The 17,627-nt window shown below is 45.0% G+C and overlaps 1 protein-coding gene across 3 annotated transcripts in view; it reads right to left on the reverse strand.

The window, feature by feature from the left end:
* Positions 1-502: 502 nt before the first annotated feature.
* LOC124866759 (golgin subfamily B member 1-like) overlaps positions 503-17,627 on the reverse strand; it is a 38,541-nt gene continuing 21,416 nt past the window's right edge. For 2 of the 3 annotated variants that reach the window (XM_047362700.1, XM_047362698.1), the window contains exons 21-29: positions 6,357-17,273; positions 4,935-5,017; positions 4,597-4,633; positions 4,197-4,340; positions 3,975-4,091; positions 2,814-2,905; positions 2,635-2,727; positions 2,440-2,554; positions 503-1,785 (exon numbers count right to left, since the gene is read on the reverse strand). In XM_047362700.1, the coding sequence (XP_047218656.1) occupies positions 1,627-1,785; positions 2,440-2,554; positions 2,635-2,727; positions 2,814-2,905; positions 3,975-4,091; positions 4,197-4,340; positions 4,597-4,633; positions 4,935-5,017; positions 6,357-17,273 (11,757 nt within the window). In that variant the 3' untranslated portion in view covers positions 503-1,626. The remainder of the gene's footprint in view (positions 1,786-2,439; positions 2,555-2,634; positions 2,728-2,813; positions 2,906-3,974; positions 4,092-4,196; positions 4,341-4,596; positions 4,634-4,934; positions 5,018-6,356; positions 17,274-17,627) is intronic. The other variant, XM_047362699.1, reaches the window with a different exon arrangement.

The raw sequence follows: 17,627 nt of genomic DNA on the forward strand, positions 1-17,627 counted from the left end.
GCAGCCGTTACAGACAACAGGTGAGATATTTCAATGATTTACAAACATTACATCACTTCCCCCCTCTGGTTCTGGTTTTTACTGTAAGCCAAGGTTCATCAGCAGGTGAACCGACACCTACATGTTCAGGTGGACCAGAGTTCAGATTAACTTTAACATCTGCCCAAACAAAGAAGACTACCTACCTGAAGAAACAAACTGTGGTCCATTTAAAGCTGACCAAACAGCTCCAGAACCTTTCAGCAACAAACAGTCCAGGTGGGTCTGGTGTGACACAGATGAATGTGTGGGAAAGAACCTCATGCCCATTGTGGAGTGCAGAAGAGGATCTGTGAGGCTCTGGGAACTCTTTGAAATACCAGAATCTGGTGGTCCAATGTGGTCCAATCTACACTGAGACTGTTCAGGAGACATGAAATCAACCTTCCTCCAAGGCCATCCCAGCGCTCAGCAAGAAGATGATAACTGACTTCAACAAACAAAGAAACGGGTATGAAATGTGTGAAGTGAACGGATGAACTTTATTAATTCGTGTCCGAGACGCTGAAGGATGAGCTGAAAATTTTCACCTCTGAAACTTTATTGCACAAAGTTGAAACTCGTGTCTCTGTGAGGCGCCGCTAACTCGGAAAATAGAGGCAGTAAAGAAAATACGTCATTTAAACATTTCTCAGTAGGTTCACCCTTTCCATAAATACAATCGGTTCCTTGTTTCACTCTGGAACCACACACTGTTATACAAGTACTTACAGCTAGGACCAGAACCGCAGCTTTTCCATAAACCCGGATCAGTTTAGGAGCTTAGGAAGCAGCAGAGGTTCTTTCTCTGATCCGGTTTTATGAAACTAAACAATCAGTTGGAAATGTACAGTCAGCCGGAGACGCATATACAAACATAAATACATCATGTACAGCCGAGGTTCTGACTACACATAAATACAGGGTCTTAAATACAGTTCTGGAGAACATCTCAAATGGCACACATTGATACAAGAGTTTCACTTAAGGTTCATCATCATCCTAAACTTTAACATGAATCCAGTTTCTCCGCCAGAACACGGACGCCTTTGGCTTTAAGGGGAGCTTCCAATAGTGCATAGTTTGAAGTCAGCATTACGATTGGTCATGTGCAACTTATGACATCAGGCGGGGCAGGTGGAGCAGCAGGTGGAGCAGCAGGTGGAGCAGCAGGTGGGGGTTTTGGCCCAGGAAGGCAACGGAAACAGAGACTTTCAGTAGTGTTACCGGAGACCGGATGAGAAGATCTGATTCATCTGATCTCGTTTTCAAACATGAAAATATAAAATTACAATTAATTCCAGCTCCTTCCTCTGATAAGTAAAATGTAAGAAATCAAAGAGAGAACAATGATTAAAGGCTTATTTTACATCGACAATCTGAGGTAAAATCAAACAAAACTAGAATTAAACATGGTTGACACTAAACCATCCAACCGTCGCCTCACCTTGCAGGAACTTTGGAGCTAACTAATGTTTGAATATTAGTACGTGTGTCCTTTGATATGCAGGAGTTCAGAGAGAAGCTCAGCTTCTGTATCTCTGCTGGTTTTAGTGTTTTAACACAGAAACATTGTTTGAAACTGTCGACCAACCCTGAGGGGCTTCACTACCAAGCCCCAGTGAGGCACATCAGGACCATCACATGTATGATGAGCAGGTAGGCCAGGAAGAAATATCGAGAGCGCGCGCGGCTCGTCAGCAGCCTGGAGAAGTAGAGGCTCCGCCCTCTAAGCCACCGACGACACGCCACCATGCCACCTTTCACCTGAAGGGGGGGACAAACCGTCCGTCAGAAAAACACGGCCCAACATTCCCAGGAATCCTGTTACATCTAGGAACTGTTCAGGAATGGTTTTACAGTCCTACTTCAACAAGTACCTCACATGACAGAAATAATTAGAACCAACCACCAGACATTTTATATTTTAACATTTTTATGATGTTAAAATCAATAGAGAATATTTTTTATGTTGTTCTGTCTTCCGAACCAGAAAAATACGTGTCAGTTATGGAAATAAAACTTTTTTATTGCCATACAGCCTGTAAGGGGCAGTGCTGAGTTTAAACTGGTTAAAATAACCAAAGATTTCCACAAACCATCCCTTGCTGCCTTAAGAGTCTCATCTGCAGCCAGAGGTTAACTTTATGCCTCAGAAACTGAAGGACGCACCGAACAGTGATTCAAATGTACCATTCTGGTCACCGACGGGTTTCTTTTGCACTCCAGCTGTTATTTAGCTGTGTGGTGACTATTTGTAGTGCCTTGATTTGAATATGTTGTAATTATTTGCAGTATTGTTGTCTTGGATCTGTGCTGTGGACTTACAGCCTGTCTCTTGGGAAACTGAAGCAAACATTTAGTTTAGCTGCAACATTTAATACGCCTCCACATGTTCAGACCAGGGACAATCTTTTTTACCTTCCGAGTTATGAGAGGCTGATTCGGGTTGAAACTGAGAGCTTCCCACTCCTCCTCTGTTTCCATCTCGATGCTGAAGTCCCTCTGATGGTCTCTGGTCGGGCCGGATCCAGCGCTGCTCCACAGAAACAGATCTTAAAGCCTAGTGCTGCAGCTTTTCAAAAGCAGATTCAGTGAGATATCTAAACAACTCACCTCTTAGCTCTGTCCTCAGCCAGCCGCAGTGACTCTTCAGCTGCTTCTCTCCTCGCTCGTTCGTCAGCTAGACCCAGCTCCACCTCCAGCAGCCTTCACACAGACACCATCACTGATTTTAACTGATGAAATGAGGAGATGATCATATACAAATGAAGAGAAAGAGTTTATTTCGTCACCTTTCTCGGAGCTGACTGGCTTCAGCGACCATGGAGTCGTTGCTCCTCTCCTGCGGAGCTCCAGGAGCCACTTCAGTGTAAGCCAAGTCCAGCTGTGTTTGAACACAAGGCCTTAATGCAAGATGTTTGTCCTAACGTCACATGGCAGAAACAAAAGCTGAAAGCTGAAGCAGGAACTGGAAGAGATGTCTGCATCTTATACCCAACAAGCAGGACCTGTCCTTGTCATGTCTGAATCAGATCTTTGTTGCTTTTCTGTAACCTTTTCACAACACAACCCTCTGGACATTTTTCTGATAAACGTATGCTAACCAGGCCTTTCCTGCTCACATAAATCTAGAAGAACTTCAGCTTAAATCTGATCTGCAGGTGAATCATTAATCATTAATGAGGTGTGATTACCCACCAGCCACAACCAGGCCTGATTACTGCCAGACCTGTCAATTTAAGCCCAGATCCAAAAGGAGGGAAAATGGCCTCCATGGGAGAGTTCTGAGGACTGTGATCCAAAGCACATCAGCAGGTCCACTTCTGAATAGCTCAGATTAGGTCTGATTAAGATGCTGTGGCTTGACTTTAAATAGGCCGTCCTGTATGAAAGCCCTGAAATGTGGCTGCGTTAAACAGCTCTGTAAAGAAGAGTGGGCCACAGTTCAATTCATTAGCAGTTTCTGAAGGCAGATGTTGCTGATGGAACAACCAGTAATCAGGCTGTTTTAATCTCGTGGGAAAACTACTTTTTGTATTTTTACTCAGATTATTTTTATTCAATATTAAAATATGTTTTACAATCTGAAACATTTGAGTTCAACTAAAAACTAAAAACAGAAACATACATAAGGGGGTTAAATACGTTGTCACAGCACTATATGAATAAATTCTACAAAGTTTAAAATCCAGAAATGAGCTCTTCAGCTGCTTCTATTTAACATTATTTTAAATATTACTGCGAACTGGACCGGCTGTGTTATTGTGCTGATAACGTGTTGAAGAAGTATTTGTAGACAGAGTCTCACTTTCACAGACTGAGTCCACCCTGTCTCTTCAACAGTGTTATTAAAGCTACTTCTATTAAGATGTGAATGGTTTTGTAAATGAAAAGTGATGCATAGCTCTTTATAACTGAAGAGATGAAACACTCAGGTACTATAGAGGGTCTACCTGGCCCTGGATTTGACTTTCCAGCCTGTGGCAGCGGTTCTGGGAGTCCCTGAGCGTTTGGGAAACAGCCCTCAGCTGACCTGCAACAGCAGCTTTCTCCTCCACCGCCTGCTGCAGCTGCAGAGAGGAAGACGAGGGATGAAGGTGGATGAGTAGCATTCCATCTGCCTGGTTTTACTAGCAGCTGTTAATCCGTTCCAGAGGACATGAGCCGTTTCCTACCTTAGTGTTGAGTTGGTGGAGGTACTGGTCACGTTGCTGGATCTCATAAATGCAGCGCTGCAGGTCTCTGTAGAGCTGCATCTTCTCAGCCTCTAACTGACTCACTTCTGGACCACTCTGACCTGCCAGCACAGCGGTTTCCTTCTGCATGGATGGAAAAATCTGGATTGTTCCGTTTTTTCCTTAGAACTGGGCTTATATTACTACCTTGCATCCAAGGTTAGCAGTATATAAAAAACCTATAAAGTTCTTTTATATTTTCATTCATTTAGGCTCAACTTTGAGGAATCCTGAATAAAAGCACGGATGAAAATGATAAAAAAGCTCCTAAAGAGCTCCTGAAATAAGGGAGAGCTACTGATCAAGGCAACCATAAAAAATGTTTGGATGAGCAACTTACTTTAATGGGCCAGGGCTCCTTGTTCTCAGCTTCAGATCTAAACCATGAAAAAAAGATATTTTTTTAATTTGTGTAACTGATCAAATTCCTAAAGGAGTTAGTAAAAAATAAAATCTACTAGTGGAAAAATGTTAGTTTTAGAAAGACATTTAAAGGTAAACATAACTGGAATTACATCAAGTAATTTACAGCAAACGATGCAGAATGTATTTGAGTTATTTTTATTGCTTTCTGAACCTAGAAAAAAATGGATCAAAATGAATCCACAGCAGTGATTTTCCAGCTTTGGTGTAAATCTCTGTAAAATTGGATTGACTCATATACAGCATGATTTTTACCTTAGATCTGCAGGGTTTTGCTGGTAGCTGCCGACTTCACTGTGAACAGATTGGTGAAGCTCATCAGCTTTCATTCTCTTCACCTGCAGACAGAAATGTGCTTTTAGTCAACTATATTCTATGCAGTTTTAGAGAAATGCAACTGAACATAGAATTAAACAACAAAGAAACCGTGCAATTTAAAGCACTCGCCACCATGCATTTAAAAACAACCAAAACATATTCAAACAGTCAACAATCGGTCTACCAGCAGGCAACCAGCAGGCAACCAGCAGGCAACCAGCAGGCAACCAACAGGCAACCAACTGAAAACCAAAAGCCAACCAGCAGGCAACCAGCAGGCAACCAACAGACAACCAACAGGCAACTAACAGGCAACCAACTGGCAACTAACAGGCAACCAACTAAAAACCAAAAGCCAACCAGCAGGCAACCAACAGGCAACCAACAGGCAACTAACAGGCAACCAACTAAAAACCAAAAGCCAACCAGCAGGCAACCAACAGGCAACCAACAGGCAACTAACAGGCAACCAACTGAAAACCAAAAGCCAACCAGCAGGCAACCAACAGGCAACCAACAGGCAACTAACAGGCAACCAACTAAAAACCAAAAGCCAACCAGCAGGCAACCAACAGGCAACCAACAGGCAACTAACAGGCAACTAACAGGCAACTAACAGGCAACCAACTGAAAACCAAAAGCCAACCAACAGGCAACCAACAGGCAACCAACAGGCAACTAACAGGCAACTAACAGGCAACCAACTGAAAACCAAAAGCCAACCAACAGGCAACCAACAGGCAACTAACAGGCAACCAACTGAAAACCAAAAGCCAACCAACAGGCAACTAACAGGCAACTAACAGGCAACCAACTGAAAACCAAAAGCCAACCAACAGGCAACCAACAGGCAACCAACAGGCAACTAACAGGCAACTAACAGGCAACCAACTGAAAACCAAAAGCCAACCAACAGGCAACCAACAGGCAACTAACAGGCAACCAACTGAAAACCAAAAGCCAACCAGCAGGCAACCAACAGGCAACCAACAGGCAACTAACAGGCAACCAACTGAAAACCAAAAGCCAACCAGCAGGCAACCAACAGGCAACCAACAGGCAACTAACAGGCAACCAACTGAAAACCAAAAGCCAACCAACAGGCAACCAACAGGCAACTAACAGGCAACCAACTGAAAACCAAAAGCCAACCAGCAGGCAACCAACAGGCAACCAACAGGCAACTAACAGGCAACCAACTGAAAACCAACTGAAAACCAACTGAAAACGAACAGGCAACTAATAGAGAAACAACAGCCAATCTACCCAATTGTCAACCAAATAGTCAACCAATATCTAATCAATCATCTAGCAGTCAAACAGCAACCAAACCCATACCAATGTGATAACTCCACTTACCAGTTCATCATTCTCATCTTCGGAGGCACAGACAACTTTTTCTTTTTCAATGTTCGGGGTAAGAACCATCTCTGGACTTTTGGCACCGGCCAGCTCATCCATCAGCCTGTCGCGGTCATTCTGCAGGCTGGCCATGGATCTGGAGAACGCTGACAGCTGCCTGCTGTATGCGTTATTTTCCAGAACCACCCGTTTCAGCTCTCGTTCCTTCTCTGACAGGGCCTTCGATAGCTCATCCAACAACTTGCTGAGCTCCGCATTTGTCTCTTTGCTCTCCACAGCTTTTAGTTTGAGAACAAGAATGTCTCTCTCTTTAGCAAATCCGGCCAGGTCTGAAGATGCGTCCTGCAGACTACGCTCAACCTTGTTCAAGGCCACTTGACTCTGTCGGAGTTCTTCGTCGTACCTGTTCCTGAGGGTCTTGAAGTCCTCGATGAGCTGGTCTCGGTCGTTCTGCAGAGCAGCCATGGCCTTGCCCAGAGACTCATTCTGAGCCTTCAGGTCTTTGCTTTGTGATTTAGCTGCAGCTAGCTGCTGCTCCAAATCGAGTAGCTCTTTAGCGAGCTCCGCCACTCTTCGATCTGATGTCTCGCGCTCGTTTCTCATCAGTTCCACCTCCCGCTCGAAGGTGTCCAACTCACTGTTATATTTCTCCTCAGCTTCAGCAAGTTGTTTGTCAGTCTCACTTTCCAACTGCTGCATTCTGCTTTTGAGCTCATGGACTGATGCTTTCTGGAAGAGAAGTTTCTGCTGGAGGTCGCTACATTCAGACGCCTTGGTCGCCACAGCGTCCTGTAAATTGGTGATGACTCTGCCCTCACTGGTTGTCACTCTGTCGGCTTCCAGTTTAGAAACTTTACCCTTAAGTTCAGCATTCTCCACTTTAATTGCATTACTTTCTTCATGTTTCTCTTGGAGTTCCAGCTGAGAAGCTCTGAGCAGCTTTTCAGCTGCAGCCTTTTGGATTTCCAGGTTTTTGATCACATCCTGCTGCTTCTGAAGCAGAACTTTCACCTGGTTGTCCTTGAGGGACAGTACTTGATTTAAATCCTCTCTGTAGCGCACCAGCTGAGCCCTGAGCATGGCGTTCTCAGAGTTCAGATCATCCATCTGATGTAACAACTTTCTGATTTCATGCTTAAAGCCTTTGCTTGCTCTGCTATCACCATCAGCGGTGCCTTCTTTATCCTTCCAGCCCAACTGACTCTTTGCCTCCAGTACTCTGTTGTCGGACATCAGCCGCTCACGTTCGCTCTGTAAAGAGACCACAGAGTTCTTGTACGACTCGATCTTAGCCTCCATCTGTTCCTTTTCTTGAACGAATCTGCTCACTTGATTTTCAAGACTTTTGACTTTACCCTGAAGTGCTCTCATGTCTTGGTCCAACCTGTCCCGTTGGTAGCGCGAAGACGTGAGCCTGTCCTCGTAAACTGACACCTGGCGGCGATAATTAGCCTGGAGTTGCTCCAGATACCCAGACATTTGTCCGTCTTTGCAGGAAAGCAGGGAGGAGATCTCAGCATCTTTGCCCTGAAGGAGCGTTTTCAGTTGAAGTGAAATGCCCAGTTGCTTCTCAAAGTCAGCTTGAATTTTGTCCCGTTCAGTCTGTAAAAGGCGCAGCTGAGCTTCAGTGTCAGTTTTTAGCTTCTCCATCTGCTGAAGATGAGGCTGCAGCTGGGAGAGTTCATCTTCTCTGTCAGCGAGCTGCTGGCTCAGACCGCTCTTCTCTTGTTCCAATCTTTCCACTCGACCGCTGAGTTCCTTCACCTGAACCGTCATGAGCTCTAAATTCTCACTCAGTTCAGCGTTGGTTGCACTTACGATGAACATCTGTCGCTGATGAGCAGCAGCAGCAACTGAGTACTCATTCAGTGTCCTTTCCAATCTTAATTTAGCCACTTGAAGTTCGTTCATCTCCTTCTCTTTCTTCCTCAGATCCTCCAGGAACCTTGTGATGGTCGAGCCTTGCTCCAGCAGCTGGTTGTCTTTCTGATGGAGACTCTTCTGGTACAGATCATCCCAAAGTCTGGAGGTGTCGGCCCCATGTGGAGTGAAAGTCAAAGCAGAAAGCTTGGCTTCACTGCTCTCAGCCGCTCTCCTCAGAGTGTTTATCTGGAGATCTTTAGAGTCCAACTGCTGGACAAGTTCATCCACTCTTTCCTTTTCTTTGTCTCTCAGACTCTTCAGCTCATCCAGTTGTTGCTGTAGCTGATTCTGTATAAAGGATTGTCTTCGTGTTTCTTCAATAGTTTGTGAAGATTTTATTTCCTCTCTCTGCTTAAGATGCTGGGATGTTTGAAGAGCCAGCTGGTCCCTTTCAGACTCAACGCTGGTGATCCTTTCTTCTGTCTCCTGGAGGAGCTTCTGGATCTTTACCAGCTCAGATTCGAGTCGCTCACGTCTCTCCTCCGACTCTGAAATCTTCTCTGAGTTCTTTTTCAGCTCTTTCTCCAAATGTTCACAGGCTGACTGTGAGCTCTTCAGAGAGCTTTCCAGATCTAGAATCACTTCTTGGTATTTGATGCAGTTTTGCTGGAGCAGATTTATCTCCTGATGCTTTTCTTTGAGAAGCTCTTGCAGCTCCTTCTTCACGTTCTTGGAGCCCTCACTGCCTCTCTGAACAGTCTTGAGTTTCTCCTCAAACTCTCGGACTAACTTGAGCTGCTCCTGCTCTTTTTCTCGCCGGATTCGATTACTCATCTCCGTAGTCGATGTGAGCTGAGCCGTCAGCTGAGCGTTCTGGGTTTGCAGAGCGTTCACACTCTCTGTCAGCTCATCGATTCTTTCCGAATTCTTCAGGATCACCGTTTCCAGGTATTCGTTTTCGTTTTTAACTTTGTCAGAAATCTCCTGGGTGTTCTCGAGCTCCTCCTGCAGGAGCGACTTGTCGTCCTCCAGGATTCTCACCTTCTCGTTCAGACTGATTGCCTCTTGGCTGTGCTTGTTGAGAACGTCTCTGAGCTCTCTAATCCCATCATCTTTCTTTCCCAGCTCCAGCTCCAGATCATTCTGTATTGCTTTAAGTCTTTCAGAAAGATCTGCCTTCTCCTTTCGTAACAGACTGCTTATTTCCAGTTGTGCGCTCAGTTCGGTTTTGTGTGCTTCGATCTGAGCGGTCAGTGAATTATTCAAACTGAGAGCTTCGTCGAGTTTCCACTGCATCTTGTTTGCATTTGTGTTTGATTCCAAGCGCTTCTCCTCCAGAGAACAACTATTTGCTTCAAGTTTCTCTGCCAGCTGGATGTTTTCTGCCTGAATCTCTGCGAGTTTCTCTCTTAGCTGGGAAATCTCTGCTTCCAGTTGCTGTTTTTTGTCTCTCAGCTCACACACTGCCATCGTGTGGTTTCCATCAAGTTCCGAGATTTGTTTTCGAAGGTTCTGATTCTCTTCCTCCAGATTCTCAATCTTCTGGCGTTTCTCTTTGGAAAATGTATGCATCCTCTCTTTAAATCTCTCATTTTCCACCTCCGCCTCTCGGGCTTGCTTTTGTAGAATGTCCTTCTGGGTCTCCTGCTCGTGTATTCTTCTCAGAGCTTCCTGCCGCTCTCTCTTGGATCCATCCAAGAGCTGCCTCATCTTGTCCATTTCACTGCTCACGTTTTCATACGCTTGAAGCAGAGACTCGTACTCTTGCTTCAGCTCGACATGCTTTGACTTCCACTGGGACAGCTCCTCGGTTTGGGAGTCTTTGAGGGACTCGAGCTGGCAGGAGAAGGCCTGTTTCTGCTGCGTGATGTTTTGGATGGTTAGCTTCAAACTGTCGCAGGCTGCAGAGAGGCTGCGGTTGTCGTTCAGGATGCCATCGACCTCAGCGGCCAACGCGTCTCGTTCTTTGATGACAGATGACGCAGAACCTTCCAGGTCCACGTTCTGTTGCTTTAATCTCAACAGGGATAATTTCAGATCCAGGTTCTCTGCTTCTTTTGCTTCCTGTTTAGCAGACAACGTTTCAACTTCTTCCTTCAGCGAGGTATTTTCTTTCATGAGATCCTTCCTGGAAACTAGAGCTGCTTGAAGTTTCCTGGTTAAAAGTTTGGTTTGGTTATTTAGGTCATTCATCTTGGTGTTATCTTCTTGAGATTTCTGAAGCCCCTCAACTTCAGTTCTCATCTTCTCAACCGTGACCTCGTGAATTTTATGTTGGTGCAGGAACCGATGCTCAAGTGAAGTGATCAGTTGATCTTTTCCTGAAACTTGAGCCTGAGAAACCGACAAAGCCTCATCTTTCTCCTTAAGTTTCACTTCAAAGTTTTCTACACAACTGCAAGAAGAACCGACGTGGTCTTTGTTGCCGTCTTCTTTCTCCTTGTGAAGCTGCTCCTCCACTTTCTGCTGCTTCAGTGAGGTAATTTCATCCCTAAGCTCACTGATAAACCTGTCTGAGTTTTCTTTTTCCTGCTTCAACAAATCGATTTCCTTTAGGATTTCTGTGAAGTTTAGTTTTGCTTTTTCAGCTTCTTTGGCCAAAACATCTTTTTCTTGCTCAGTTTCTGTTAACGTCTTTTGAATTGTGAAATGTTCTACAGATTTTTGTGAAACCAAAGCAACTGCTTCATCACGTTCTGCTCTCAGTTGATTGCTTTGCTCCAACATATCTTCCTTTTCTTTGATTAACATGTGAAGCTTTTCCTCCCTGATCTGGGTCTCTAGAGTCACATTTTTTCCCAGTAACAACTGATTCTCCTGCTGGCCAACCAGACATTTCTCCATCTCGTGGGTTTTCTGTTCTATTTCTGCCTGAGCTTTCTCCAGGTTGCTCTGCACACTCTGCAAAGTTGATTTTAAAGCAGCTTCCCTACCTTCCATCAGAGTGATAACCTTGTCTTTATCGGCCATTTCAAGTAAAATGCTTTCATATCTGGACCTCACGGCTTCCAGCTCCACTTGCAGAGACGCCTTGACGTCCTGCAGAGATTTACTCTTCTCCTCAACGAGCTGTCTTAAGGAGTTTACGTCATCTAGATAGGAACTAGAGGTTTTATGGAGCTTGTCCAGTTCTTCTGCCTGCAGCTGGTGTTGCTCTAAGAGAACCTTGTGCTCATCTTTCAGCTCTGACAGTTCTTGAGTTAGTTTCTTCTCGTTTTCCTGAGCTTTCTTTAGTGTTTCCTTGCGTGCCAGCAGTGCAGCCTGGGCTTTTTTCTGCAGCGTTGCTTTTTCTAACTTCATCTGTGCTAGCTCCTTCTCCAAATCTGCAGCAGCGTAGAAAGATTTGTCTTTTAGCTCGTTTTTGCCCTTCTTAATTTCATTTTGAAGCTCTTCTAATTTCTGCATCAAACTGTTTCTGTCTTGTTCGAAGTCTTCTGCTCTGGACTGAAGCTGCTCGATAACAGAGTTTTTCTCACTGACTTCCTGTAAAGTTTCACACAAGCATGCCTCTTTTTCTATTAATGTGCTCTGCAACATTTGTTTTTCAGACTTCAATTGCTCCACAGCTCTTTCATTCCCTGCTTTGTGTTCAAGTATCTCTGACTCAAGAACAGAAATCTGTTCTTCATATGTTTGTTTCATTTCATCCAGGTTTTCCTGCAAAACATACATTTTATTGTTCTCTCCTTGTTTTTGCTTCTCATACTCATCAATCCTTTTCAGCAGATCTTTTCTCACAACCAGAGCTGCCTGAAGTTTCTTCTTCATCGCCTCCTTTTCTTTGGACACAGTAGCGAGCTCCTTCTGCAGATTCTCCGTTTCTTTTGCGAGTTGAAGCTTCTCTGAGTTCTCCTTCTGAAAGCATGAGAGTTGTTTGTGTAACTGCAGAGAAATCTCCTGCTGAACCCGCTCCATGTTCTCCACCTGCGCTGACAGGGAGCAGTTTTCCTCAACGAGCTTCAGCCTCTCATTTGAGGCAGACTCAATGACCTGAGCGATGGAGGAGTCTTTATCCTTCAGGTGCTGACTGAGCGAGGAGAGTAACTCCTTCTGCTGGTTGATCTGAAGGTTCATGTAGCTGATCTGTTCATCTCTTGCTCTCAGCTCAGTCTGCAACGATGTGTATTTCTGCACCTCTGCATGAAGCTGAGCCTGTAAACTCTCTACAGTGTCCTTTTGTTTCTCATCGTTGCTCCCTTCATTCTGCAGCTGTGCAGAAGTTTCAGCCATCTCCCTTTTCAAAGCATTGATCTCAGCTTCATGACCTTCTTGGAATAGCTTTATTAAGTTTTGTAAAGATGATTCTTCTTCATTTAATGCAGCAGATCTGTCTGATGAATCCCTTTCGGTGTCATTTCTCGTAACAAGTTTTCGTAGCTCATCTTCTATAGCTGAAAAAGACTGTCGCAACCTCCGGTTCTCATCCTCCTTCTCTTGGATAGATGCTAAAACCCCCTCCAGTTGGACTCTGGATGCTGATGCCTCCAACGTTTTTACACTGAGCTGGTCAGAACCCTGCATGACTGCAGCTGAAGCCTCTGTTAGTCTCTCCTGCAAACTGTCCAAGTCTTCTTTCAAAGCATTAACTTTAACATCTTTAGATTTCATATCAGTTTTAAAGCTTTCTAATTGTTCTGCAAGCAGACTCTTGTCCTGCTTCTCCCTGTCCAGGAGCGACAGCCACTCTTTCTCTGAATCCTGCAGAATCTGTTCTATCTTTTGCACGTTTTCTTTTAACTGAGACAGCTCTTCATTTTTGGCACTAACCTTGGCGTGAAGGCTCCAGTTCTCCGACATCTTTTCCTGCAGCTCCTGATGATGGCGCTGCTCCAGCTCTTCCTTCTTTGCCTGGAGCTTCCCAACTTCTCCCTGGAGCTTGTGGTGCTCCTCCTTGGACAACCGGAGCTCCTCGTTCAGACTCTTATTGCACTGTTCCAGCTTTTGAATCTCTGAGAGCAGCTGTGACGCCTGTTTGGCCTGAGCGCCGTACTGATTGTTTATTGCGTGAAGAGCCATTTCTCTCTGCTCCAGGTTCTCGGTCAGTGCATTCATTTGTTCTGCGACCTGAAGATGTTGGGATTTAAGTCTTTCTATTTCAACTGTCAGCTGAGTTACACTTGCTCGATGGGAGGCAAAAGCTTCGTCTTTTTCTTTGGAGAGGCTGGAGTTCAAGGCTTTACTTCTATCCAGTTGGTCCCTGATTACAGACAACTCGTTTCTCAGAGTTTCTGTGGTGGTTTTTGCCACTTCATGTTTTTTACTGGAATCGTCTAATTGTGCTTGAAGGTTGGAAACCTCCTCTGTCCTTTCAGAGAGGCGTTTTCTTACATCCTGTAGCTCCTCCAGGTTTACAGCATACTTTTCTTGCAGGTTGTTGAAGGCCCACTGCGTCTCCTCTGCAGACCTTTTCAGGGTTTCAGACTCAGCAGACAGTAACTGAATCTGACTCTGCAGCTGGGACGCCATCTCTGTGCTTTCCATCAACTGAGATTTGAAGAGCGAAGCCTCGTCTGCTTTCCTCTGAGCTTCCTTCACAGACTTGGATTGCTCCATGAGCGCAGCTTGTTTGTCTTCCACAGCCTTCTTGAGACGTTCCACCTCAGACACCTGGACCTGCAGGGAGCTGCTGAGCCTAGAGGTGGATTCCTCCAGGTGTGAAATCCTTTCTTTAAGGGTCTCGCACTCGGCCTCTTTGTCTTGCAGCTGGGAACTGAGATTTTCCACAGCAGCAGAAGAATGACTCTGATACTCAAGACTTGACTGCTCCTTTTTCTCCAAGGCGGTTTTCAGCATGCACGACTCTGAGGTCAGACTTTCAACTTGACCTCTGAGTTTGGAGGCCATATCTTCAAGCTCTGAAAGCTGTTTTTGTAAACTGACATTGTGATCGGTGCTCTGCTTCAGCTGCTCATTCTGCTCAGCGATCCGACTGTTGATCTGCTGGGTAAAAGCTTCCAGTTTTCCCAGGTTTTCATCTTTTTCCTGCATGGTGGACTTCATCGTCTCCGTCTCTGAATGAACATCTCTGAGCTCATTATCTTTGTCAGAGATTTCTGCTCTCAGGCTGCTGACGAGCTCCTGGGATCTGGACAGCTCGCTCACCATTTTCTGAAGTTCAGATTTCAGCCTGGTGTTCTGATCGTTCAGGGCCTGAAGGAGGTCTTTCAGGTCCGTCATCTCTGCCTTGCACTGCTGCTCCTCCTGCAGCTGCTGCTGATTCTCTGCAGAAAGTTTCTGCAGAGAAGCTTTTAAACCCAAAATCTCAGCTTCCATCTCTGCAGCGTTGTCATTCATGGCTCCGAGCTGACTGCTGAGCGAAAAAACCGACTCATTGCGTTTCTTCAGCTCATCCTTCTGACTCTGGAACTCATGTGTAACTTCATCTAAAGCCAGCTGTTTTTTCTCCAGCTTCTGTTTGAACTCAGATGTTTCTCTCCTGAGTGACTCTGCTTCTTCTTGCAGCTTCGATGTGAGCTCTATCTGAATCAGAAGCTCATTTTGATTAACGCAACATTCCTCTGCTTTCTGGTTTAGCATCGTGTCTTTCTCCATCAGCGCCGCCTTTAGAACTGAGCCCTGCTCCTGAAGCATGGATATGGTATCCTGAAGCTGCAGCAACTGGTTCTGCTGAGCCTCCAGCTTGGACCTCTGCTCCAAAACTGTTTTCTCCTTGTCCTTCAGCTGATCCACTTGTTCCTGTAAACTCTGGAGATGTTCTTCCTTCTCCCGGAGCGTTTTGGACAGATGAGCACATTCATTTGTCTTCTCAAGCAGACCTGCCGAGTTTGTCTGTTCACTTTCTTTCAGGATCTTCTTCAGCTCATCTGCTGCGACCGTCAGCTCCTCTTTGTCCATGGTCAGAGCGTTGATCATTTTCTGACTGTCTGACATTCGATTTTCGAGGCTGGAAGCTTTTTCCTGGAGTAAACTTCTCTCTGCTGTTAATTCAGAAACACATTTGATGTTTCTTCCTAACTCTTCCTGTAATCTCTGATTATCCTCCATCAGACTGGTAATCTGAGCCTCGATCTTAGAGTTCAGCTCAACAGAAGCTCTTAGTTGTTCTTTAAGCCCAGAAACATCCCGTCTTTGCTGAGAAAGCTCCTTTTCTTTGGATTCACAAGCGATGTGAAGTACCTGGTTCTCCTGGGTGAGCGCTCGGAGGTGGGAGTTTAAATTATCCAGCTCGGTTTTCCTCATCTGGGCTTCAGACTCCAGTTTTCTGGTATTTTCTCCAAAGACGTTGATCTGTTCGCTCAGAGACTTCACTGCCTTGTTTCTGTCATTCAGCTCGTCTTTGTGAGTTTGACACACTTCTTCCTGCTCTTGAAGATGTCGCCTCAACTCAGAAAGCTCTTCTTTCATTGACATGGCTTCAGCTTTCAGTCTGGCTTCTTCATTTTTCTGGGTTTGGATTTCACTCTGTAATCTGTAACTTTCTTCTTCCTTCTGTTTCAGCATGGAGTCCTTCTCCAACACCACAGACTTTGAACTGGATTCTTGTTCTCGAAGCAGAGACAGCGTCTCTTCTAGTTGCATTCGCAGATTTTGCTGCTTGTTGATTTTGGCCTGAAGATCAGAGGTCATCTGCTCCTTTTCCTCAACCTCCAGCTTCATCTGGGTGACCTCCTCCTCCTTTTCCCTGAGTGTCTGCAGGAGACGGCTACATTCGTTTGTTTTTGCCAGCAGGATCTCAGAGCTCGAGTGCGTGCTTTGCTCAAGAACTCGATTTAAATCCTCTTTTTCTCTTTGTAGCCCTTGAATAATTTTGTTACTTTCAGAAAGCTGCGTCTCCATCACAGATAATTTGGTTTGGAGAGAATCTCTCTCGGCTGTAACTTCTGAGATTATTTTCATGCGTTCGCCTACCTCCAGCTGGAGTTGGTCTCTCTGCTCTGTGGCGAACTGAACTTGCTCCTCCAGGCTGCTGTTAAGTTGAAGAGCAGATGTAAGTCTTTCATGGAGCTCGTCTATTTGACGTTTCTGAAGCTCCAGCTCTCCATTCAGCCCTTTGAGTCGCGCCTCCAGCTCTTGTTTTTGGCTTTCAGTGCTTTTAAAGACCTTCTCGAGTTTGGAAATGCTCTCAGATTTGTTTTTAAGTTCATTGTTCAGCCTCTCCATCTCCGAGTCAAACATCTGCCTCTCATCTTCAACCTGTTTATCTGCCGCCCTTATTTGGTCTTCCAGAGATCGTATGGCTTCCAGTTTCTCCTGCATCATCTGTTTGATCTGCTCCTCACTCTGGTTTTGCTCCTCTAATTTCCTGGATAATGTCTGAACTTGGTTGTTGTATGTCTCCACCTGAGCTAAAAGTTTGTTCTGTTCTTCTTTAAAGGATTTGATCTCCCTTTCCTGCATTTGTTCCTTATCCTTTACTTCCTGCTGCAGTTTTTCGCTGATCATGCTTTTTTCCTGAAGCTGCAGGATCTTTCCATCTGACTCCTGGAGCTTCTGTGCTGAAAGTGTGAGCTGGTCCTTCAGGGAGGAGATGTGAGTTTCACATTCAGAAAGATGGTTCCTATGACTCACAGTCTGTTTCTGGATCTCCCCTCTCAGTTCCTGGATGGTTTTCTTGTCGACTCTGTCCTGCTTCAGCAGATGTTCCACCTCGACCGCTTTAGACACTTGCTCCTCTTTGGATTTCTCCAGCTCAGTCTCAACATCCTTCAGTTTCCCGACCAGCTCTGTGATTTTGCCGTTCAGGGTTTGCTGGTCAGAGTTCTGGGAGTCTCTGATAACCGAAGCCTCCCGCTCAGTCCTACTCAGAGCTTTCTCCACCTGGATCAGGTTCTCCTCTTTCAGTTTGATCTCCTGCTTCAACACGCTGACCTGCTCGGCGTACTCTGCCATGCTGTCGCCCAGGCTGGATATCTCTCTGTCCTTTTCCAACAGAATGTCCTTCAGACTGTCTATTTCCCGCTCGCAGCTCTGGAGGTCGTGGATGAGTTGGGCCCGCTCTTCCAAGTGGGCGGTGTTCAGCTTGTCCAGCTCCTCACTGGTCTGGTCCAGCTCTGTTTGCAGCGTTTCTATGGTGACCTCTTGCTTTTGTGCCTGAAAATAATGATATGAAAATGAGTTTTCATGGTTTTATTTTACCATCCTTAATTCCTTCGAGGGAAACACTAAACACCAAGATTAAGAGATTATTTGTATTAGATTACGCCTCCCTCCAGATTTATTTACCTGTAAAAAGCCTTAAATGAAATGCATGTTTAAAGGCAGCTGCATAATTTCACGTTGAAAAGTTAAGAAAAATTCAGTCTTTATCTTAAGTTATTTATTTAGTGGGAAAATAAATGATTGATTGTTATAACAATAATTATGACGTAATAAATGCAGTTTTTTAAGAAATACTTTACTTTGTTAAGACGATCAGTGTGCCAGAAGTTTTCAATTAATAACTCA

The sequence above is a fragment of the Girardinichthys multiradiatus genome, chromosome 4 (genome assembly GCF_021462225.1).
Source record: "Girardinichthys multiradiatus isolate DD_20200921_A chromosome 4, DD_fGirMul_XY1, whole genome shotgun sequence".
Classification (NCBI taxonomy): Eukaryota; Metazoa; Chordata; class Actinopteri; order Cyprinodontiformes; family Goodeidae; genus Girardinichthys; species Girardinichthys multiradiatus.